Here is a 24,761-nt window from a genome sequence, read left to right on the forward strand (position 1 = left end):
ATTATGAATAAGGCTGCTGTAAATATTCATGCAAACGTTTTCATGTGGACGTAAGTTTTCAACTCATACCAAGGAGCACAACTGCTGAATAGTATGTAAGAATCTGCTTAATTTTATAAGAAATCTACAACTGTCTTCGAAAGTGCCTGTATGATTTTGCATTTCTATCAGCAATGACTGAGAGTTCCTGTTGCTCCACATCCTTGTCAGCATTTGGTGTTGTCTGTGTTTTGGATTTTGGCCACTCTAACAGGTGTATAGAGGTATCTCATTGTTGTTTTACTCTGCAATTTCTTATTGATATATGATGTTAAATATCTTTTCACGTGTTTATTTGTTATCTGCTTTGGTGAGGTGTCTGTTCAGGTCTTTTGCTGATTTTTAAACTGGGTGTTTGTTTTGTATTGTTGAGTTTTAAGAGTTTTTTGTAACTTAGGTAACAGTCCTTTATCAGATATAACTTTTACAAATATTTCTCCCAATGTGTGGCTTGTTTTCTCTTTTTCTTGACAGTGTCTTTCACAGAGAAGTTTTAAATTATAACAAAGTCCAGCTTATCAGTTATTTCTTTCATGGATCACGCCTCTGATGTTGTGTTGTATATGAAAAGTCATTGCCATACCCAAGGTCATCTAGATTTTCTCCTAGGGTAACTTCTAGGAGTTTTATAGTTTACATTCGACATTTAGGTCTGTGATCATTTTGAGTTAATATTTGTGAAGGGTGTAGAAGGGTCTATATCCAGATTCATGTTTTTTTGCATGTGAATAGATATCCAGTTGTTCCAGCATCATTTGTTGAAAAGAGGATCTTTTTTGGATTTATTTTCTTTGCTCCTCTGTCAAAGGTCAGTTGAATATAGTCAGCCCTCTGTATCTGTGGGTTCCACATCCATGGATTCAACCAATCATGAATTAAAAAATATTTGGGAAAAAGTGGATGGTTGCATCTGTACTGACATTGTTTTTCCTTATTATTCCATTAATGACATTATTATTACTACATTATACTGTATTACTACTGTCATTAAATACAGTATAACAATTATTTACATAGTATTTAAATTATAATAGGTATTATAAGTTATCTGGAAATGATTTAAAGTATATGGGAGGATGTGGGTTATATGCCAATACTATATCATATTATATAAGGGACTTGAGCATCTGTGTCCATGGGGAGTCCTGGAACCAATCCCCACTATGGATGTTGAACGATGACTGCACACTGAAGAGAGTCGATCTATTTCTAGGCTCTCTATTTTGATTTGTCTGTTTTTTCACTAATACCACACTGCTTTGATTACCATAGCTTTACAGAGTCTTGAAGTCAGGTAGTGTCAGTCCTCCAACTTCATTCTTCTCCTTCAATACTGGGTCTTTTGCCTCTCCATATAAACTTTAGAATCAGTTTGACTATTACATAATAACTTGATGGGATTTTGAGTGGGATTGTATTAAATCTATAGATTGATTTGGGAAGTACCAACATCTTGACAATATTGAGTCTTCCTATAAACATGGAATATTGTCTCATTTATTTAGTTTCTTTTAAATTTTCTTTCATCATAATTATGTAGTTTTCCTCTATAGATCTTATACATATTTTGTTAAGATTTACAAGTATTTCACTTTTTGGATACTAATGTAAATAGCATTGTTTTTAACTTCAAATTCCACTAGTGCATTGCTGGTATATAAAAAAGTGATTAACTTTTGTATAGTAACCTTGTATCCTACAACCCTGTTATAATCACTTATTAGTTCCAAGAGTTGTTTCTGTTTGTTTTGTTTTTGGTCAAATCTCTCAGGTTATCTACACGGACAACCATCTTATGTGTAAACAAAGACAAACAAAGACAATTTTGACTTCCTTCCCAAGCGGTATGCCTTTTTTTTTTCTTTTCTTATCGCATTAGCTGAGATTTCTAGTGTGATACAGAAAAGATGATGTGAGGGGGACATTTTTACCCTGTTCCTAATCTTAGCAGGAAAGCTTCTAGTTTTTCAGCATTAAGCATGATGTTAGTTGTAGAGTTTTCTACATGTTCTTTAAGGTCTCTTCTATTTCTAGTTTGCTGGGAGTTATTTTTAGTATGAGCAGGTGTTGATGTGATTACAACAATTGATTTTGAATGTTAAATCAGCCTTGCGCACCTGGGATAAATCTCCCTTGGTTATGGTATATAATTCTTTTTCTATATAGTTGGATATGATCTGCTAATATTTTGCTAAAGATTTCTGCATCTATATTCACAAGAGGTATGGGTCTGTAGTTTCCTTGTCTTTGCCTGGTTTTGGTATTAGGATAATGCTGGCCTCACAGAATAAGCTGAGAAGTATTCTCTTTGCTTCTGTTCTCCAAAAGAGATTGCAGAGAATTGATAAAGTTGTTTCCTTAAATGTTTGGTAGAGGCCAGGCACTGTGGCTCATGCCTGTAATCCCAGCACTTTGGGAGGCCGAGGTGGGCAGACTACCTGAGGTCACGCGTTTGAGACCACCCTGGCCAATGTGGTGAAACCCCGTCTCTACTAAAAATACAAAAATTAGCTAGGTGTAGTGGTGGGCACCTGTAATTCCAGCTACTTTGGAGGCTGAGGCATAAGAATCTCTTGAACCTGGGAGGCGGAGGTTGCAGTGAGCTGAAATCATGCCACTGCACTCAACCCTGGGCGACAGTGCAAGACTCTGTCTCAAAAAAAAAAAAAAAAAAAAAAAATTGGGTAGAATCTACTAGTAAATCCATCTATGCCTGGTGCTTTCTATTTGGGAAGGCTATTATTGATTCCATTTCTATAATATAGATAGGTCCATTCAGACTATTTCCTGGCAGACTATCTTTCAAGGAATTGATCCATTTCATCTTGGTTATCAGAGTTGAGAGCATAGAGTTGTTCACAGTATTTCTTTATTATGCTTTTAATGTTCACAGGACCTGTAGTGATGTCTCCTTTTTCATTTCTGATGTAATATAATTTGTGTCTTCTCCGTTTTTCCTTACCCTGGTTAGCAGTTTACCAATTTTTTTTTTTTTTTTTTTTTGAGATGGAGTCTCGCTCTGTCACCCAGGGCTGGAGTGCAGTGGCATGATCTTGGCTCACCACAACCTCCCCCTCCTGGGTTCCAGTAATTCTCCTGCCTCAGCCTCCCAAGTAGCTGGGACTACAAGTGCATGCCACCACACCTGGCTAATTTTTGTATTTTTAGTAGAGATGGGGTTTCACCATATTGGCCAGGCTGGCCTCGAACTCCTGACCTCGTGATCCACCCGGCCTCGGCCTCCCAAAGTGCTGGGATTACAGGTGTGAGCCACTGTGCTCAGCCCAGTCTACCAATTTTATTGATAATTTGAAAGACACAGCTTACTGACTTCCTGTTTCTAATTCCATTCATTTCTGTTCTAATGGTTATGATTTCTTTTCTTATCCTTAGTTTGCTCTTTTTTTTCTAGTTTCCTAAGATGCAAACTTAGTTGATTGATTTTAGTTCTTTCCTTTTTTCTAGTATATGCATTCAATGCTATAAATTTCTTGCTAAGCACTGTGTTTGCTGCATCCCCCAGATTTTTTTTTCTTATGATAGGAACAGACTTTACTGGTTGTAATGAGAAGTGCAAGAGAAGAGGATGCTATAGTTCCTGCTTCTGGGGCAGTGTCCACAGACTCACTGGCTGTCCTCCAAAATCCTACAAATTTTGATTGTTTTTTCATTTGGTTCAAAATATCTTTTAATTGTTCTTAAGGTTTCTTCTTTGACCCACTTGTTATTTAGAAGTATGCTGTTTAATCTCCAAGTATTTTGGAATTTTCCAGCTACTTTTGTTATTGATTTCTAGTTTAATTCCACTGTGGTAAAAGCAGACAGTATAAATATATATCTTACGGCCTGGACTGTGGTCTATATCTTGGTGAATGTTCCAAGTGAGCTTAAGAAGAGTGTGTCATCTGTTGTCATTAAATGAGTAGTCTATAGATGTCAATTATATCCAGTTAAGTAATAGTGCTATTGAGTTCAACTATGTCTACTGATTTTCTGCCTGCTGGGTCTGTTTATTTCTGACAGATGATAATAATGAATTCATTCACTTCTCTTTGTATTTTTTTTTTTTTTGCCTCATATATTTTGTGCTGTTAGTCACACAGATATTTAAGAATTGTTATCCTGGTCGGGCACAGTGGCTCATGCCTGTAATCCCAGCACTTTGGGAGGCCGAGGTAGGCGGATCATCAGAGGTCAGGAGATTGAGACCAGCCTAGCCAACATGGCGAAACCCCGTCTCTACTAAAATACAAAAATTAACTGCGTGTGGTGGCGGGCGCCTATAATCCCAGCTACTCAGAAGGTTGAGGTAGGAGAATCACTTGCACCTGGGAGCCTGGGTGACAGAGCGAGACTCCATCTCCAAAACAAACAAACAAAAACAAATTGTTATCCCTTCTTGGATAATTAATCTCTTTATTATTCATTATGTCATGCTCTTTTTTTTTTAAACTGGATAACTTTTCTTGCTCTGAAGTCTGCTCCATCTGAAATGAATATAGCTACTCCCACTTTTGATTAGTATTAGCATTGTCTACTTTCAGTCTATATGTGTTTTATGTTTAAAGTGGGCTTCCTGTATGCAAAATACGGTTGGTTCTTTTTTGATCAACTCTGACAAACTGTTTTTTAATTGGTGTATTCAGACCACTGATGTTTACAGTGACTAATGAAATAGCTGGAATAATATCTACCATATTTTTTACTGTTTTCTATTTGCTGCCCTTGTTGTTTGTTCCTATGTTTGTCTTCTACTCTTTCACTGCCTTTTGTGGTTTTAATTGAGGACTTTATATAATGTCAATTTTCTCTTCTTTCTTAGCATGTCATTTATATTTCTCTCTTACTTTTTCTAGTGGTTGCTCTGGAGTTTGTATTATACTATCCAAATCTACTTCCAAATAACATTATACCATTTCATGAGTAGTACAAGGTCCTTATAATAACAAAATATCCCTCATTCTTCCCTCTTTTCCCTTGCATCATTGCTGCCACTCATTTCACTTATACATAAACATACACACACATAAGTGTATGTAACTTACACTGTTGCTATTACTCAGAACAAATTATTTATGTGATTAAGAATAAGAAAAAAATCTTATTTTACCTTAATTTATTCCTTTTCAATACTCTTCCTTTGTTTATATAGATTCATGTTGCTAACATATCATTTTCCTTTTCTCTGAAGAACTTTTAACATTTCTTGCTAGGCAGGTCTACTGAGCACAAATGTCCTTAATTTTTGCTTGTCTGAAAAAATATTTGTTTCTCCTTCACTTTTGAAGAATAATTTTGTGTTTGGGTACAGAATTCTAGGTTGATTTCTTTTTCCTCTTAACAATTTAAATTATTGCATCCCACTCTCTTCTTGCTTGTACAATGATTTCTCAGGAAAAGTCAGATATAATACTCACCTTTGTTCTTCTATAAGGAAGTTTTTTCCCCTCTGGCTTCTTTCAAAATTTTTAAATCTTTTAATTTTCTGCAGTTTGGATATGCTTAGGTGTAATGTTCTCTGTGTGTCTATATTTATTTTGCTCGGTGTTTTATGAGCTTTCTGGCTCTGTCGTTTAATGTTTGACATTAATTCGGAGAAAGTCTCAGTCATTATTCCTTCCAATATTTCTTCTGTTCCCTTCTCTTTCTTCTGGTATTCCTATTACACACATGCTACATCTTCTGTAGTTATCCCACAGTTCTCGGATGTTCTGTTCCTTCTTTTTTATCCAGTCTCTTTTTTCTTTGCTATGCAGTTTTGGAAGTTTCTATTGACATATCCTCAAGAGTTCAGATATTCTTTCTTTAGTCATGTCCAGTCTACTAGTGAGCCCATCAAAGTTATTTTTCATGTCTGTTAGTGTTTTTGATCTCTAGAACTTCTTTTTGATTCTTGCTTAGAATTTCCATCTCTCTCCTTATGATGTCCATCTGTTCTTGCATATTGCCTACTTTTTCCCTTACAGCCCTTAGCATATTAATCACAGTTATTTTAGATTCCTGGTCTGATAAGTCCAGCATCCCTGCCATATGTGAGTCTGGTTCTGATGCTTGTTTTGCCTCTTTAAACTGTTTTTTGCCTGTTAGTATGCCTTGTAATTTTCAGTTCAAACCCAGGCGTAATATACTAGGTGAAAGAAATTCTGGTACACAGCCTTTAGTGTTGTGGTGGTAAGATGGGGGTAAAGAAGGAAAGTGTTCTATAGCTCTGTGAACAGGTTTCAGTCTTTGAGTAGGCCTGTGCTCCGGGGCTATGAGCTTCACAAGTGCTTCTCAGTCTTTCCCCTCCTAAGGTGGAACAGAGTATCTAGGATGGGCTGGAGTTGGGTATTCCCCTTCTTCCACATGGAAGACTAGAGGGGGCTAGAGTTGAGTATTTCCTTTATCTGAGAACACAGTTTCTCCTGAGGACAGGCCTCGCTAAGAAGAACAGAATGCTTTTGTATGTTTCAATTGGCTACTTTTTCCTTCCTCTGCCAGAATCAGGAGAAGACTTTTCTTCGACATCCATTGTGAGGACCCAGTCAAGCTCCTGGAAGTAAAACTAACACAAGCGTGGAGAGCCCCCGACTTCTCATGACTGGGTACTCCTGCAGTTTTTAACTCTCAGACTTCTCTGTAGTGAGCCTCCAGCAGTATGTTCATTACAGTTTAGGTTTTCTTACCCCAGTATTGGTTCCTGCAGAGGTCACTGCTCATAGATTCTTGCTCCAGTAAGTTGTGATTCTTCGTTCTGCTTGCCTGTCTCTCCAATTTTGGGGATAGTAGTTTGCCCTATGACCTCACCTCTCTGACTGATCTAAGAAGAATTGATTTTTCATTTTGTTCAATTTTTTACTTGCTGTTAGATTGAAGACTTCAAACTGCTTATATGTTGGACCAGAAACCAGAAGCCTGTAACTTTTAATGATTTCATAACATTCCACTTAGTAGCCACAGCTTAATTATCTTAACGAACCCTCTACAATTACCTATTTAAATTATTTCTAGGCTGCAGTGTTCATTCAAGTGGGATTTGACATTTAAAAATCTTGGTAAGTGAACATGTGGCTATATTAGATTTGGAGATAAATAAATGCAGGCATGTATTACATAGTTTAAAAAACTCTCCACAATAAGCCTACATCAGTATATTCATGTAACTGTTTATATTACTCCATTATCAGGGAAAAACTAGTGTTAATTTGTACTTTGAGTTTTAAAAACACCTAATATTGTAAAATACTGAATAAAGCTTCCCTGATATAAAATCCAAACTTACGTTTATTTATGAGTAAGTATTAAAAAGACAATTCTTTAGCTATGTAAACAAACTGTGAAATAGAAAATAAGGCTTAAATATGAATGTGTGACTTGTTACTCCTCCTACATTCATATTAGAAAGTTATGTAATTCACAGTGAGGACTGTCATCATGGGGTAAAGGGGCCACGATGACTCTGTTCCCCATTTGCTGTCCTTCACCCAAGGCACTGACTCCCTCTTGCAGGTAAGCTAAGAGCTTGCCTAGTTTTTCACTTAGGATATGGCTCAAGGTTTGCCTTGGTGGCTGAGATGTTTATACTGGGCCCAAAAGCTTCAGGAGGGCAAAGGATGTGCCTGTTTAACATAATTCATAAAGGCTCAAGTGCTCAATACAATTTTTGAACCAGTAGTTTATTTCTGACAACTGCCTATATTTGCAGAAGTCACTTGCAACGTTGTCTTACAAAAGGAATTAATTAAATCAAATGGCTGGAGACTTCATTATATAATACATATACACTTAACGAGGGGGAGTGGTCTCGTCTTAAATCAGTCTTGCCAATACATACTTAAAAACAGTTGTTATCTCCATCTGACAGATACACAAATCCTTTTTTTTGTTTGTTTGTTTTTGTTTTTTGAGAGGGAATCTCGCTCTGTCACCCAGGCTGGAGTGCAATGGCAAGATCTCAGCTCACTGCAACCTCCCCACCTCCTGGGCTCAAGCAATTCTCCTGCCTCTGTCTCCAGAATAGCTAGGACTACAGGCGCCTGCCACCATGCCCAGCTAAGTTTTATATCTTTAGTAGAAATGGGGTTTCACCATGTTGGCCAGGCTGGTCTTGAACTCCTGACCTCAAGTGATCTGCCTGCCTCAGCCTCCCACAGTGCTGGGATTACAGGCCTGAGCCACTGCACCCAGCTGCTATCTGACAGATAAACAAATCTAATTTAATTTAGTTGATTTGTGTCTTGAGGGACAGTGAGGCCTTATAAATAAGTGAGTTGACTTCTGTCAATGTTTTGGAAAGCTGCTTTAGGAGAAGGCATATTCTAAGCAAAATCTCTGGTGTGAATACATGGTAACTTTTCTGTTGACTTTCCCTCCCAGTTCTCACCGGGGATGTTGGGGAAACAAGCGAACCAGCAGTGATTTGAGAAGCCGCCTCTTGCTGTGCCTGACAGAGACAGAGAGATCGACACCAACTCAGGCCAGAACTATGCAGCTGACATACAGAGGCGGAAGAGAAAACAGTTAGGTAGAGGTCTAAAGGTGGTGGGCAGCCCGCGCCTGCAATCTAAGTTGATGGACAGCCCCATAATTGGGATCCTTCCAGACTTGAAAAGCCAACTGCTTCCGTTATAACCTAAGCAGTTAGAAACAACAGAAGGAAATAAGACTGGTGCTGGCAAAAAGGGCAATTAAGGACCTTGTCATCCCACGTGCATCCATGTTTCAGACACCTTTAAGGCCAGGAAATCAAACAAGGTCTTTGGGCTTAAGAAACACGACAAAGACAAGATCTTTGACTATGTTTCACAGCCAAACTGATACTATCAGCAATTCTCTTACTAAGAATTTATGCTTTAGGAATACGAGTGTGACCAGAAAGGTGCAAAAAATATGCATAAAAGTGTGTGTTTCCACATTGTTTATAATAGAACATTTGGGAAATTGTTATTAGAATAATTAAATAACTGCGATATAGCTATACAAATGAATGTATTAAAATAATGAGTTACAGTAACATTTACTAATATGGAAAGCTATTCATCACATACTATTCGAATTAAGTGAGGGAAAGAAGCAAATTTCAGAACAATCTATCTTTATGACCCCATTTTTGTATAACTCTTTCAAATAACACTAACGCACACACATTGCATAAAAAATAGCTGGAAGGACATACACCAAATTGTCAACAGTGGTAACCTCTGGGAAGTACAACTCCAAGAAGGACTTCTAGTTTCTGCTTTATATAGTTCTGCATCACCTGAATTTGTTTTAATAACCATGTGTTACTTAAACATTTAAAAAAAATTAAAATATTCTCAAAGCAAAAATATCCTAAACTCACTTTAAATTTGCAAATAAAAATACTGTGGCACTTTGAGGAAAGATGAGATTTTACAAAAACTCTTTATTCAGCAAATACTTATAAAGAGTAAATTATACTGAAACTACTTTATGGAAAGCTAAATAACCCACAATGGGGCATCCTTAGTACTTTGCTAATAATCATCTACTGCAATAAGTTTTGATTTTTTTCCATCACACAGTGTCTTTTTCCAGGTATTTTTTTACTGCCCCCCCATTTCCTCACCCTGTTTTGAAAGATTTTGTCTATAAAAGCAGCCTATATTTGTTAAGTAACAGTTGTCTCTTGATTACTTTGTAATTGATGAGATAATTTAGTTGCCAGTTGGAGCTTGTGAATTTATGTGATTCAAATACAAGGGTGACAAATGTGATAGTTACTTTGTGAAGTCCTATCTTTATTAAATGGGTAATTTTTCATTAGGTCCCAGATAAGGAACTGTTGACTTAGTACACACTGAGAAATGACTTCTACCTTGCTATGGTATATCAAATTACTAAATTAGTAAATAGACTAAAAATTTTGCTGCTATTCAAATTCTTTGTGAAATACCATAAGAAAAAAAATCACTCTTAAAACAGACATCTGTTGACTGATTTAACAAGAGACATATCAGGAAAAGACAGGGAAGGAACTGAATCATGCATAGGTAAGGTAAGAAAATCTAACCTACTTTTCTTACCTAGAAGTGATTTTATCCGATAGGAAATAGGACAGGCTCACAGGCTCCTGTTCCGTCTTTGCCACCTTCCACGTGAATGGAATGCAGAGGTCTATCCTACCCCTTGCAGAGAACTCTCTTGGCAGTCCCTCTAAGTAGTGTAATGGCTGCTGACATTTTCAACTTCCAGCATTTCTATGGTGACTACAAAATTACTTTGAAACTTGCCTTTGTCTTACAAAAAAATAAAGCTGACCAGGCAACATAGGAAGATATTTCCTTCCCTGCTGAATAAAAATATACTTTACTGAAGACTGTATTTGTCTCTATGTTTTTATATTTATATCTGTATCTATACCTATATCCTTCTCCAAAAATTAGGTGGCAAAACATATAGAATGATTATCAGCTGCTAATGATCAATACCACATTATGTAGGCAGTTAAATCTCATTGCTGAATACTTTACTGTAATCATTAAGATTTTGTTGAATGCAGTGTATTAATATATTTGGCATAATTTTTAAAACAGATCTAACTTTTAAGAGTGTTAACATTTGCATTATTTTAAGCTTTACAAAAAGTCTAGCAGTTCTGCAGTCTAGCACCAGAATTTTGGCATTTTGACAGGGAAACACTCTATGGGGAAAAAAAAAAAAGAAAGAAAGAAATTCCTGCTTTGTAAGGACCATGAGGCTCCTCTGGAAGAAGCCCAGTCCTCTCTCGGCATGCTCTGCCCCTCACCCCAAGGAGTCACGATAAGACGCCTGGCTCACGAGGCCTGGGAGCCACTTCGTACGCTGCGGACTCCAGAAGGGGTGATTCACCTCCAGTTTACATGATGGGAGCCCAACCTGCAGAGAGGTCCAGTGACTTATTCATAGTTGTGTTAAGAAGCCTAATGGAATAGAAAGCACCATCTGGTCTTAATTTACAGTCCTGAGCTTCTTGCTCTGCTTCCTAAGGGGGTTTTACAATACACGAGGATACTAAATAAGATTCTGTTTTTTATTCTGAACTACAAAACAGACTTTGGATCACAAAGGAGGAAGGTTATGGAGTGTGACCCTGAGACCTGACAGTTTTCGCTGACAAGGGAGGCAGATCCAGGATCTGCTGCTGGCTTTGATTCACTGCTTTTCTAGGAGCCATATTTTTTATGGCAACTGGCAGACTCGTTGCTCATCGTTAGGCACTTTATGGTCATCTTGCTGAAAACCTCACAAATCCCCAATACCACAGGGAAATGATGGAGATGAAAGGGCAATGTGTGAGCGTGGCAGAGTTAGTGTGTGTGTGTGTGTGTGTGTGTGCAGGTGCTGGTGTACCCATGTGTATGTTAACAAATGGCTGTGGAAGTGAGGAGGAAGCAGGTGAGGGAAGTCAATGGTTATCATGAGTTTCTGTGGCTATAATGAAAGGCACACAATGGAAAGTTTGTATTTTCACAAAACTGGTTTTTGCAAATTTCAGTGGTGAGAAAGGTACACAACTCAAACAGTTTATATCCACAGAGTTGGTAAAAATAACGATAAAAACCCTCTGCACTAGGGAGAATCAAATCATTTTGAAAGCAGGATAAATGCACCTTGTTTTGTGAGCTTTTTTCACTGTTGCTTGATGTGAAACTGCCAGTAGTAGAAGGAAGCAAAAATGGAGGGGCAGCGGGCTTGGCATCCGCTACGGGTTGAATGTTTGTCTCTCCAAAACTCATGCTGAAATTCAATTGCCATTGTAACGGTATTGAAAGGTGGCACCTTTGAGAGGTGAGCAGGCCTGAGGGCTCCGCCCTCATGTGTGGGTTTAATGCCCCAATCAAAGGGCTTTTTTGGGAGTGGGATCTCTCTCCTGCCTCCTGCCCTCCACCATGGGATACCACAGCAAGAAGGCCCTTGCCAGCTGCAGCCTCTGGATCTTGGACTTTCCAGCCTCCCGAACTGTGAGAAATAAATTTATGTTCTTTATAAATTACCCAGTCTGTGGCATTTTGTTATAACAGCACAAAATGGACTAAGACAGCATAGTTTCTTCCAGTGTGATAAAAAATCCGCTCTGCATAACCTGTGTAAGACTGCACTCTGAGTATCCTGATACGAAAAAGCTTCCAGGAATCACATTTCACCCGGGACTTCAGAATTATCAAAGTGCCGCATGTACCCTCAAGGTTTAGTTCCCTTAGGCCATGCGGACTTCAATTTCCACAAATCTCTCTGAATCCCTATTTATACTGAAAGCACATTAGGCTTGATTTCAAATAGATCACAAAATTCTGTCACTAGAAGGGATCCTGGTGGCTATCCACTTCGATCCTCTTAATTCATATGTAAGTACATAAAATCCTATTAGTGCATGGGAAAAACATAAGCCACAGGTATGCATATTTTTATAAGGCTGGTTTGTTTTCATTTACCTATTTTTTGTTGGGAAGAAGAAAGGAGTTGTAAAGGAAAGCAACGGGGAAGGGTAATGAGAAAGCAAAGCCACAACAGCATCCAAGAAGATCTGACTCTGTCGCCACAAGCACTCATCGGTCTCCTGGCCTTGCTGTTACAGTCTCTTTTCACTTGGACCCTAAACAGGGACCTCAGGTATATACCAATGGCTCTTTCCCTGGGTAACATCAGGCTAGCTAAAGAGCTTTGGCCCTATCATGTGTATAAAAAGACAGCATTTTGTATATGAGGTTCAACTCCTCTGACAAAGGAGTTTTATACTGAACTGTTAATGGCATCCCCAAGATGTTCACAGTAGTGATCTAGAAAAACAATAGCAATGGCATGGAGAAAGCTGAATACAATTATTAAGACTGTCAGCTTTTACTAGCCCTTAATTTTTTAGATGTATCTTCACGTTTTGTTAAGCTGAAATTTTCTTGACAAGAACTAGAAAACACATTCTCATTCACATTCTCATTCTGAATAAGAGACCTCTAACATGTCAGCTCAAATCCTCTTGACCTTTCCCAATGCCCTTGCAGTCATCAACTCTCTGAGGGGTCTGGTGGACTTCAGGAGGGTACAACTAGTGTCTCCCCTTATGTCCTTTCTCTGGTCCCTGCCATGGCTTTTCTGTTGAAGCCAACGTGTGCCATGAGATTGTCTGGCAGTCATATGTGCACATGGGTAGAACGATTCTTCCTCATTTCTCCTCTGAGGGATGACTGTGAGATGTGGTTAGCATGGCCTGTGGGTGCTGGTCCCAAGGGAGCAAGCAGGCAGCACACTAGCAGCCATCTCCTCCGTTGTCTCTCTTCAGCTCCCCGGGCTGCACCCTCTTGGTGAAGCAGTAGAACAGAAGTGTTTATCCCAGGCCGGGCGCGATGGCTCACACCTATAATCCCAGCACTTTGGGAGGCCAAGGTAGGCAGATCACCTGAGGTGAGGAGTTCAAGACCAGCCTGGCCAACATAGTGAAACTCCATCTCTTCTAAAAATACAAAATTAGCTGGGAGTGGTGGTGCGCACCTGTAGTCCCAGCTACTTGGGAGGCTGACGTGGAAAAATTGCTTGAACCTGGGAGGTGGAGGTTGCAGTGAGCTGAGATTGTGCCACTGCACTTCACCCCGGATGACAAGAGTGAACCTCCAAGTCAAAAAAAAAAGTGTTTATCTCAGGCTCTACCATGATCATAAGAGAAAGATCCTTAGGATCTTCTTTTCCCTCATTATCCTGGTATGCAAACTAATTTTAAAACCAACTAAGTGCTGGTTCATCAGATAATAAAGATCAGAAATCCTCTAGGCTAGCTATGGTGGCTCACACCTGCAATCCCAGCACTTTGGGAGGCCATGGAGGGAGGCTTGCTTGAGCCCAGGAGTTCGAGACCAGCCTGGGCAATACAGTGAAACCTGGTTTCTACAAAAAAAACAAAAAACAAAAAAAATTAGCTGAGTGTGGTGATGTGTGCCTGTAGTCCCAACCACTGAGGTGGAAGGACTGCTTGAACCTGGGAGGTCGAGGCTGTAGTGGGCTGTGGTCACACTACTGCACTCCAGCCTGGGTAACAGAGAGAGGACCTGTCTCAAAAAGACTCTTCTATTAAGAAATAATTCCTTTTTTTTTTTTTTTTTTTTTTTGAGACAGAGTCTTGCTCTGTCACCGAGGCTGGAGTGCAGTGGCGCAATCTCGGCTCGCTGCAAGCTCCGCCTCCTGGGTTCATGCCATTCTCCTGCCTCAGCTTCCCGAGTAGCTGGGACTACAGGCGCCCGCCACCATGCTCGGCTAATTTTTTTGTGTTTTTAGTAGAGAGGGGGTTTCACCGTGTTAGCTAGGATGGTCTCGATCTCCTGATTCACCTGCCTCGGCCTCCCAAAGGGCTGGGATTACAGGCGTGAGCCTCCACGCCCGGCCTAAAGAATAATTTCTAAGCAAAATCATCAATGCAACCTATGTGAAGATGATTTTAATCATCATCAGAAACGTATTATGAGGCCAGAATTATGCACAGGTATCATTTAGTGATTAAACAACTGTAAACTAATATAAAATAAAGCACTATTTTACAAAGGAGAGTTCTAAAGTGTCATTCTTTTTCAGACAGTTTCCCACTGGAACAAGGCCTGCTTGTATCCTTCACTGGGCAAAACAAAGGAGATCCTGGCTCTCTCAAATGTTTGCACTCTTGATCCAAATTGAACAGTCCCATGATCTTCAGATTAACCCTGGGTTGTTCTGAGCCCAGCGACCAGTTTTCACACCATCTAAGAGAGTACTGCCACGTGGGTAACAGAAGGCCTGTTTTGTGAGCAAAATACATCCAATGTGGCATTAATGTTACCTCTACTGGCAAGGCCAACTCCACCCGGCTTTGTACTCAAGTATGTTGGGTTGTGTTGACATGTTAAAGAATCAAAACCCTCACACAGCGATGGCAGCACCTTTATGAAGACACTGGCTCTGAGGCAGGCACAGGAAGGGACGGCACCCGTCAGGTATGTTAGCCAGCATCATTTTTAGGCGATGCCCTGCAATAGGAATAATTAAATGCTGACAATTAGGAGATGAAAGTGAAAAATACCACCCGTGTCACACACATGGTTGCACTGAATGAGAGAGATGACAGCTCCCAAAGAGGTCATTTACAAGGTAATTTAGTTCAACTTTATAATGTGTCTGAGAAGCATGCCTCACATTCCTATCATTATTTCTGTCACTGAGAACAGAATGATAGGTCGGTATGATAGGGACGAAAACAAACAGACAAGGGGTGTCAGGGATCTCGGCACCCCAGGAAGAATGAATTGGGCACTTTTCCCCTCGCACTGTCATTCTTTTCCTAGATCACGGCTGTGAACATCGTATGAGATGGTGGGAACAAAAACAGCAGAAAACTGTTTCAGAACAGTCTGTCAAAAGCGTTGAGGGTTGATTTCAAAACTGTGTTGTATATAAGGTCTCTAAGAGATACTGATTTGATCTGATAATATCCATAGACCCTGATATTCCTGAAACTTGGTCCCAGCGTCACCAAGGCACAACTGGACCAAGGGCTCTCTGAGGACAAGGCAGAGGCCCTCACATGGCCAAGCTACGCTAAGGCCACAAACAGTGTGCACCAGTCAGATTCTCATCACGTTTTCAGGCTGTATTGTTCTATTCACCACTAAGCCCCAGGGTGAAATCCTCTATGCTAGTGGTGAGCAGGAGGCAAGCAAAACTCAAAGAGGGCTAAAATCACGGCTGGTCAACAAGATGAGCAGCTTGAATGAGGCAAAGGAGACTTCTGCCAAGGTTGGATGGAACATCTACTAAGGCACTGTAATACCAAAGAAGCAAAAGTAGCCTCACTGCTTCCCTGGGGAGTTGACACTCTAGGTCGAAGGCAGCATAGGAGTTGGAGAGGAAGGATTTGCATTAGGAGGTGTGTTTGTGCTTTTACAGAAAATATGTCTGCTCAAGTTTCCCAAGGAACTCCTTCTTAATTTTTTTTCCAGTTGGAAACAAACACACATTTTTGACTGGCTCATTCAGGGACAAATCATTAAAATGAACATGTGTGCCTCAAATATCAACTCTGACTTGACTGCCAATTTTCAGAGACTCTGAGCAACGTGTCTGCCCTGATGATTTCCTTGGGTTGTTGGGTTCCAGACTCCTTCTACTTTATATCTACTTTACTTAGAGCAAATGCAAAGATTTCTTTAGTGTAGAAGGAAAACAAAGGTCACCCTATCAGTCCCCAAACCTTGAATCATCCCTCAACAACAGTAAGAATCTTAGCAGAATTCTACAATGAAACACAATTAAAAAAAAAAAAAACCACTCAGGAAAATATATTTATGATACTTTTACTTTAAGAAGGTCTTAATCTTCTTTTTCAATCAGTATTAGACTTACTCTTTGGATCTGCCAGAGTCTCTCTCACTTTATCTCATGAGAAAATGTCTGGCGCTGGGGACTGGGAAGGAGCCTCTGGCTCTAGCCATGGTCAGTTACACTACTGCCACACTGTCTTTCCAGAGAACACTCTAGAAACTGCACGGTTCCCCTATTACTTATGTATCACACATCAGTGCTCCACACAGATACCATCCTCATCACACAGCAACGCTCCATACAGACGTGTCTGCTTCTGAGCTCTGTATTCATGCCATGACCAATCTCTTAATTCCTCCACAAATTCCTGCTATTTTAGCAGTTTAATAAATTCGTAGGGCAAGTCCCTCTCCTTGTTATTCTTTTCCAAAATACCTTGGCTATTCTTTGACCTTTACGTTTTCATTAACTGCATCAGTATCCATGAAGAACCATGTGCGTATTCTGCTTGGCATTACATTGACTCTGTGGCACATTTTAGGAAGAACTGGCCGTCTCCACAGTGTTAATTCTTCCTCTGTATCAGCAATTGGCACACTACGGCCTGCCGCCTCTTTTTGTAAATAAAGTTTTATTGGAACGCAAATACATCATTTAATTACATTTTATCTATGGCAGAGCTGAATAGCGGCAACAGGGACCATATGGCCCAGAGAACCCAGAATATTTAACATTGTTAATATTTAGTTATAATACAGTTACATTATATTGTAGTATAATTTGATATAATATGTAATATAGGAAAAGCTTACTGACCCCTGCTCTACATGGATGTAATAAATTCTCCATGAATTTGCTTTTACATTAATTCTCAGTAGGTTTTGTAATTTTCTTTATACTGTACTGTTTATTTTTGTTAAATTTATTGATATTTGATATTCTTTGATACTGTTGTAATTATCTTAATTAAATGTTCTAGGTGTTTCTGGTTGGTGTAAAGAAATGCAACAGACTTTTGGATATCATTCTACTCACCCATCTTGCTAAACTCCTACTATTTGTAATAACTTACAAATTTTTAATGTATGCAATGTCACCTGTAAATAATGGCAGCTTTATTTCTTTCCAATCTTTTCACTTCTACTTTTTTTCTTGCCTTATGGCACTGTTTAGGAACTCCTAACACAATGTTGAACAGAAGGATAGTGAATGCCTTGTGTTTGATTTTAAAGAAAATGATTCTAATGTTTATCTATTTATGATCATATTTACTTTAAGTTATTCTTTATCAAGTTGAGGAAGTTCCTGTCTCTAACTTACCGGGATTTTTAAACATGAAGGAACACTGACTTTTCTTAATATTTTTCTGAATCTACTGAGTTGGCCAAATGATTTTTCTCCTTAATCTGTTAAAGTAATGAATTATATAAATAAATTTCCTAGCATTAAAAATATTCTTAGACATTTTGACAGGGTCAACATATATTTTTTTAATTCATTGTTTTCCAATATTAAAAAACCTGCCAGGCGCAGTGACTTATGCCTGTAATCCCAGCACTTTGGGAAGCTGACACGGGTGGATCACCTGAGGTCAGGAGTTTGAGACCGGCCTGGCCAACATGGCAAAATCCTGTCTCTATTAAAACTACAAAAATTAGCTTAGTGTGGTGGTGCGCACCTGTAGCCCCAGCTACTTGGGAAGCTGAGGCAGGAGAATCGCTTGAACCCGGGAGGCAGAGGTTGCAGTGAGCCAAGACCATGCCACTGCACTCCAGCCTCGGTAACAGAGCAAAACACCGTCTCAAAAAACCAAACCAAACCAAACCAAAGAAAACTTTTGTACAATTCAACATGGTCAACATGTATTATCTTTTTAATACAGTGTTAGATTCTATTTACTAACATTTTTTAGTCAGGATTCTGGCATCTACATTCATAAATGAAACTGGCCTGGCCTGTGATTTTCCTTTTGATAGTATCTTTGTCTAGTGTTGGCTTTAGGGATGTTGATTACATAAAATTAGTTGTGGAAGTGTTCCCTCTTTTTCTAGTGCCTGATAGAGTTTGTATAAAATTGAGATAATTTCTTCTTTGAAAGTGTGGTGGAATTTGCTTATAAAGCATCCAGAACTTATATTTTCTTTGTGGATAGATTTTTAATCACTACTTCTACTTTTTTAAAAGAGCTATAGGATTTTCCATCCTTTTTATTCTTTCCAAACATCCATTCTAGTATATTTTCCTAGACGTATGTCCAAATTGTAGGCATATACTTTTGATAATATTCAATTATTTTTTCCTGTCACTCAGGCTAAAGTTCAGTGGGGTGATCACAGCTCACTTCAACCTCAAACCTCTGGTGATCCTCTTGCCTCAGTCACCAGAATAGCCAAGACTATATAGGTATGTGCCACCATGCTCAGCTAACTTAACTTTTTTTTCCCCCATGGGATCTTGTTATGTCACTCAGGCTGGTTTCAAACTCTTGGCCTCAAGCTGTCCTCCCACTCTGGTCTCCCAAAGCACCGGGAGTACGTGTGTGTGTGTGTGTGTGTGTGTGTGTATGCATTTATTTTTTCATTTTTCATAACTGATTGATAGGGTATCACCCTGTCATCTAGGCTGGAATGCAGTGGTGCAATGACAACTCACTGCAGCCTCTACCTCCTGGGCTAAAGTGATCCTCCCACCTCAGCCTTCCAAGTAATTGGGACCAAGTAATTGGTGCATGCTACCATGCCTAGTGAATTTTTTTTTTTAACTTTTTTTGTAGAGGCAAGGTCTCCCTATATTGCCCAGGCTGGTCTCCAACTCCTGGGGTCAAGTGATTCTCCCACCTCAGCTGTAATTATTTTTTAAATCTCACAATTACCTGTAGTTCTGTCCCTCATTACTTTTATAATATTCTTTATTTGTATATTCTCTTCATTAATTTTGCCAGAGCTTTGTCTGTTTTTCCTTCTGTTTTTTGCTCTACTGAGCTTCTCTCTATGTAATGGAGATTAGATAAGTCAAGAAAAATGATATACGGTAACAAGCAATTTATGGATGAACCTGTGCATGATGATACTAAGTAAAAAACTTAAGTCCCATAGTTTTAGTAATTATTGATACCTGGAGATTGAGAATTTCATATCATGACACACTAGAAACGACCAACCAACCAAAGACACAAAGTTCTGTTTGCATCTATAGTTGTCAAACTCCAATTCAGCTTTTGAAGGCTCTGACTCAAAAGAGTCAAAGACTGTGATGCTTCTCCATGACATTAAAGTGGGTCAAAGTCAACCAAGAGTTTGAAATTACTGCTAATGTTGAGTTAAAAACTCGAGAGTAAAAATGATGGTTACTGAGGTTACAAACATAAGCGCAGGTCATTTCTGCTTAAAATTCAATCTTCTATTTCATAAGACTACCTTCCACATGCTGTGACTCTACTCTCCTGCAGGCTCCTGCCCACAGCCCTCCACTGTCTGGAGCCCATCTGGACCTTTATTAATGGACAGTCCTGGGCCTCTCACCCCTATGAAGCTCCACTTCCCACTTTAAAAGCCAGTTCAAGTGCCACCTCCTCCATGAAACCTCTCATGACCTCTCCAGGAAGCACTGCTCTCATGGACCTGGAGTGTCTGGCTCATCTCCTTTATGAAACCAGGGCAGTGTCTAATTATCCGGTATCCACTGCTGTGGCAAATGTAAGGCCTACCATTGAACTTCACATTAAGCAAACACTGAAGTCCTACTGAATGTGAAGGTTTCCTTCTATCAGGTGGGATAAGATACAGATATGAAATACGTTTTGTTGCTTAAAGTTTCTTTAAAGATTACTGGTGTCAGTTTGATTCTTGAAATTCATTCATTTAGTTTCTGAGTTCCATCTAGGATCAGTAGCTCCAGTCAGCTGAACGATTCAAACTTTCCTGATAGTACTATACACGACATGATCAAATAACAACTCTGGGTCAAAAATAGCAGTTTATGTCATAGATAACATTTTCTGTTAGTTTCAGGAAGTGTCTAATCTATTTTATATTCCCATCCAAAGGGACTGAAAGAAAACGTTTTGACATTTGTAATACTAGTATTTCAGCTATATGGAAAATTCTATTTGCTACTACATATGGATATGAATACACACTTTTAAACCAAAATATAAATTCTACTCTCGAGAAAGTCAATCAATTTCATATGTATGCAGATTCTTGAAAATTTCAGTTATATTTAGGTGTCAAAATAATGGAAATAGTTTCTTTAAAAACACTCTTGTGTTTTTTTTGTTGTTTTTTTGAGACGGAGTCTCACTCTGTCGCCCAGGCTGAAGTGCAGTGGTGTGATCTCAGCTCACTGCACCCTCTGCCTCCCAGGTTTAAGAAATTCTCTGTCTCAGCCTCCTGAATAGCTGGGATTACAGGTGTGTGCCCACGCCCAGCTAATTTTTTTGTATTTTTAGTAGAGACTAGGTTTCAGCATCGTGGCCAGGATGGTCTTGAACTAACCTCATGATCCACCCGCCTCAGCCTCCCAAAGTGCTGGGATTACAGGCGTGAGCCACTGCACCCGGCCAAAAATACTCTATTTTGTAATAAGTGATTTCATCTTTTTTTGGTATAGCTATTTGTAGGGTGAAAAGTAAGGGAGAATGTCAATAAACAAAGTGTAATTTTTCTTTAAGATAAGAATGAAAGTGAAAATTTAGTAGCATTAAAATTAGCAATGTATTTCACAACTGATGTGGTTAATGAACCTTAAAAAGACATCCATAGAAAATCCAAACAAAATGTCTCACTTATGCCAAAAGTTATACTGTATTTATTTGCCAAGTCTTACGTTGAGATTGAGAAAAATCTGGAGGAGAAATTATGACTACTTCCCACTTCCCCCTTGGCCACGCCCTCACTCTTACTGGCCACACCCATCCCCTGCTGTCACACCCACTTTCCCAGCTTCCTTGTTCCTTCAACATTTTCAGTTTGGGAAAAAAAAGAAAAGGGCCTATAGCAGTGGGAAAAATGTGTTCCAAATGTGTTCCAAGCTGTAGTAAAACATCCAAAGACTTACGCGCAAAAAAGAAGCGTAAGTTGGGTACCTTCTACGTGGCATGCTTTAAAAAAGATGTAAGCCCCTCCGAGATGACAGACCCTGAGCTGTGTACCTGCTTCTCCGCTTGCTTCAGAAGCTTCTGGAACCTCTCGTCCTCCAGCACGCCTGGTGGAAGGTCAGTCTCTCCCTGAGCTTTCAGTTCCTCCAGCTTCTGACGCAAGTCCCTCAGTGCCTGCAGCTCATCATTGAGGCGGCTCTGCCGGGTCAGAGATGCCTGAAGGTCCAGTTCTAAGTCTAGAGATGTCCGTACTGGGCATTCTTGTGCTGTTCTTCTAAGGACTGACTGGCAAACCGTCTGGATAGTTAGAAACAGAATGATGAACACCCTGGTTATACAGGCAGTGGTTACCCGCTTTCCCTCCTTCCTGGTGCATGATGGATGGTGCTTCCTTGCGCCCTAGAAGCCAGGGCCTAAGGGGCAGGAGCAACTTGCTCTGGCCCATGGCAGGTGAGTTGCAGAGACGTGCCTTACTTCCGGCAGAAGCCTGTCAAGGCCAGTGTGAGAGGTGCGCATTTCTGTCCCCTGCTGGAGGGAGAGCAAAGAACCACAGAGGGAGGCTCCATCAGCATGGGCCCTGGGTGAGAGCAACACGGGGCAGGGCCTCCTGCCAACCTGCAGTGAACCAGTAGCTGGGCAAGAAATAAACCTTTATTGTTTTATACCGCAGAGATTTTTAAAGTTGTTACCATAGTACAGCCTGGCTTACTTAGCCTGACCAATTGATTACATGAAGCCTGCCTCGTGTAATAAATAAATACATTGCAAGACACTTCTGTTTCCTCCATTTCAGGACATATAACTCTTATCATATCCATGACAGTCGGCCTGAATATAGCTGGACAATGTTGCTAGGTTTTGACTCCCTAATCAGAATGCTTAAATTGAGTTGCCTTCCTTGATTTCCCATTGTGTGCTACTTACTTTCACCACTGAATCACCATGGCTCTTCCCAGGGGCAATCTTAACCCATTCATCAAGCAATAATTATTGAACATATATGAATAAACGTCTGCTGGGGCTGTGCAGGCAAAGTACTAGGAAGAGAAGACACAATCTCTGCCCTTGAAGACTTCGACTGCAGAATGCCATGAGACCGTAAGCGAGAGGAAGCTGTGAGTGAGCGCAGGAGTGCACAGGGAGTCAGGGAAGAGGATGGATCACTCAGGGTCAGGGCCCATTCACTTGAGGAAGAGATTTTAAACAGGGCTGGGTGAGAGGTGAGACTGCACCAGCAGAGGGGAACAAGGGGGTATTTCTTGCCTAGATTACTGGCAGACAGAATGCAAAATAAGTGATTGCTAGTAAGAACTGTTACTATTTGATATGAGTGAGGAGGGACTCAAATTTGACAAGTACTTTAGTTTGAAGATCTGGAATAATGGTAGTGCTCATGCCAGGCGGAAGGGAGGGGCCTGTCTGTCCCTATTCTGATTTCAGAGCCTTAGCCCAAGTCAGAATCACTCTTACTGTGTCCTCCTGTTCTTCCTCCACATCCAGTACATATTGCATGGTCTTGTGTAACATTCTTATTTTTAGGTTCCCTTTATTCAACCTCTACCCTCTCCTCTCTACAAATGCATTACTCAGTAAGAATCATCTAGACACACATCATCTTTGACTGTATTACTCACTGTTCAGAATCAGAAATCTTTCCTAGCTGTCATGCACACAGAGCCTAAGGACTCCATATACAAGAGTCTGCTGGTAAATGTTTAATAACTGGCTCTAGGAGAGAAGAAAGCACTGATTTGCAGGGTTTGCCAGTTTCTATGTGGCAAATACTCCTACCATCACCATTTTCAAGCTATGACTGTGATGTGTCACTGTCACTCCGATTTAACTGGCAAGAGACGAGCACAACTGACTCTCGTGAGCCAGCATGAGGAGGGTGCAGCACACCACTGCCGGTGGGTACCCCTCTAACCTCATCACTCACACACTTGGCGCTTTGCCCTTCTATTCAGGCGAATCTTTTACTCATCTTTGCAGATACTTTTGTCCTCATACACCTCTATACCTTGCTCATGCTGTAATTCTTAAAGCAGAATACCATTCCTCACTTGTTCCTATCAAACCATATCTGTCTACTTTTAAAAACCATTTAAAACCATCTTCTACACACGCTTCAGGATTAACCTTTGTCTGTGTCAAGTAGTCCTGATCACTAAGTTTATCAGTAACCCAACCGTTTCTCAGCTCCTTGATTCATAAACACTTTTGGTTAATATTTATCTGAAGAGTGAAACTATCCCTGAGAGTATGTGCTGCTTAAGAAGGCAAGTGACTTAGAAAGGAGTTGAGAAGACTTTTCACACAAGATGATAAAAATTTGGGTGCTTTTAAAGCATAAAGTTTGGTAATCTGAAAAATCGACATCTCAGAATTTCCTGAAAATCATGACTGCTGAATAAATGCCAGCACATCTCATCTGCCTCTAGAAAAATGAAATATGCTTTTACACCTTTCAAGTAACCAGGAAGTTAAACCAGGGGCACCCACTGCTGCCTGGCCAGGCATCTCTCACTCTGCACATGGCGGCATGAGACCAGAGTGGCCCTGGTGATGACAATGCTTCTGATTTATCCTCCCCGCCTTCATGCCTGATCCTCCTATCCACAGTGCCAAAGCTGTTAGCAGAACCTGACGATCCTCATGTCCTGTGTGTCCCTGCTCCAGTATCATTTTATGCCACCTACTCACAGCACCCAGTATCCATCACACCCCCACCCAGCCCCAAAGCTACCATTTTCTTCTTGAAATTTTATTCAAGTGTCGAGACCCCCCACCCCTGGCCAACTGAGTCTTTCTGACTCTCTCAATTAGATGGGCTCATTCCCTATCGTACCCGGCACAGCTGTGACAGTCCTGTGTGTGCTGCGTCCTCCTCTAGACCATGGACTCCTGAGGGTGCGAGCTCTTCGCCATCGACAGAGCTCAGCACATGTGGTGGTCTGTACTCACCAAACCACACATTTTAAGCCAAAATGATCACAGTAAACAAATATTTTCCTTTAGTATTTCAGCTGTTGGCAAGTAAACAGGCATTTCTGAACTACCTGAACAGTCCAACCTGTTAATTCACTTATTCTCTTAGACTTATCCTTAAAGCTCATGCAGAGACTCATGACCTCCAGGAAAATGCCACCTGAGCTGCCCACCCACATTAGTGTGAACTTTCTAAAGATATCTGTTTAAGCAAGTAACAAAAACTGTGTGTTCCTCCTTTACCAGCGTGTGTGTCCTTCAGAAAAGGTACCAGGTCTTACACCCCTTCCCACAACCGCTCAAGACCTGGACATGGTATGCAGCATCATCAGAAATGTGTTCTACCATCGTCTGATACCCCTGCAGGCTCAGCAGGCCC

The 24,761-nt window shown here is 40.2% G+C and overlaps 1 protein-coding gene across 2 annotated transcripts in view; it reads right to left on the reverse strand.

The window, feature by feature from the left end:
* LOC105466603 (WW and C2 domain containing 2) overlaps window positions 1-24,761 on the reverse strand; it is a 217,112-nt gene that overhangs the window by 8,294 nt on the left and 184,057 nt on the right. For both annotated transcript variants that reach the window (XM_011715664.3, XM_011715663.3), the window contains exon 21: window positions 21,449-21,691. In XM_011715664.3, the coding sequence (XP_011713966.2) occupies window positions 21,449-21,691 (243 nt within the window). The remainder of the gene's footprint in view (window positions 1-21,448; window positions 21,692-24,761) is intronic.

The sequence above is a fragment of the Macaca nemestrina genome, chromosome 3 (genome assembly GCF_043159975.1).
Source record: "Macaca nemestrina isolate mMacNem1 chromosome 3, mMacNem.hap1, whole genome shotgun sequence".
Taxonomy (NCBI): Eukaryota; Metazoa; Chordata; class Mammalia; order Primates; family Cercopithecidae; genus Macaca; species Macaca nemestrina.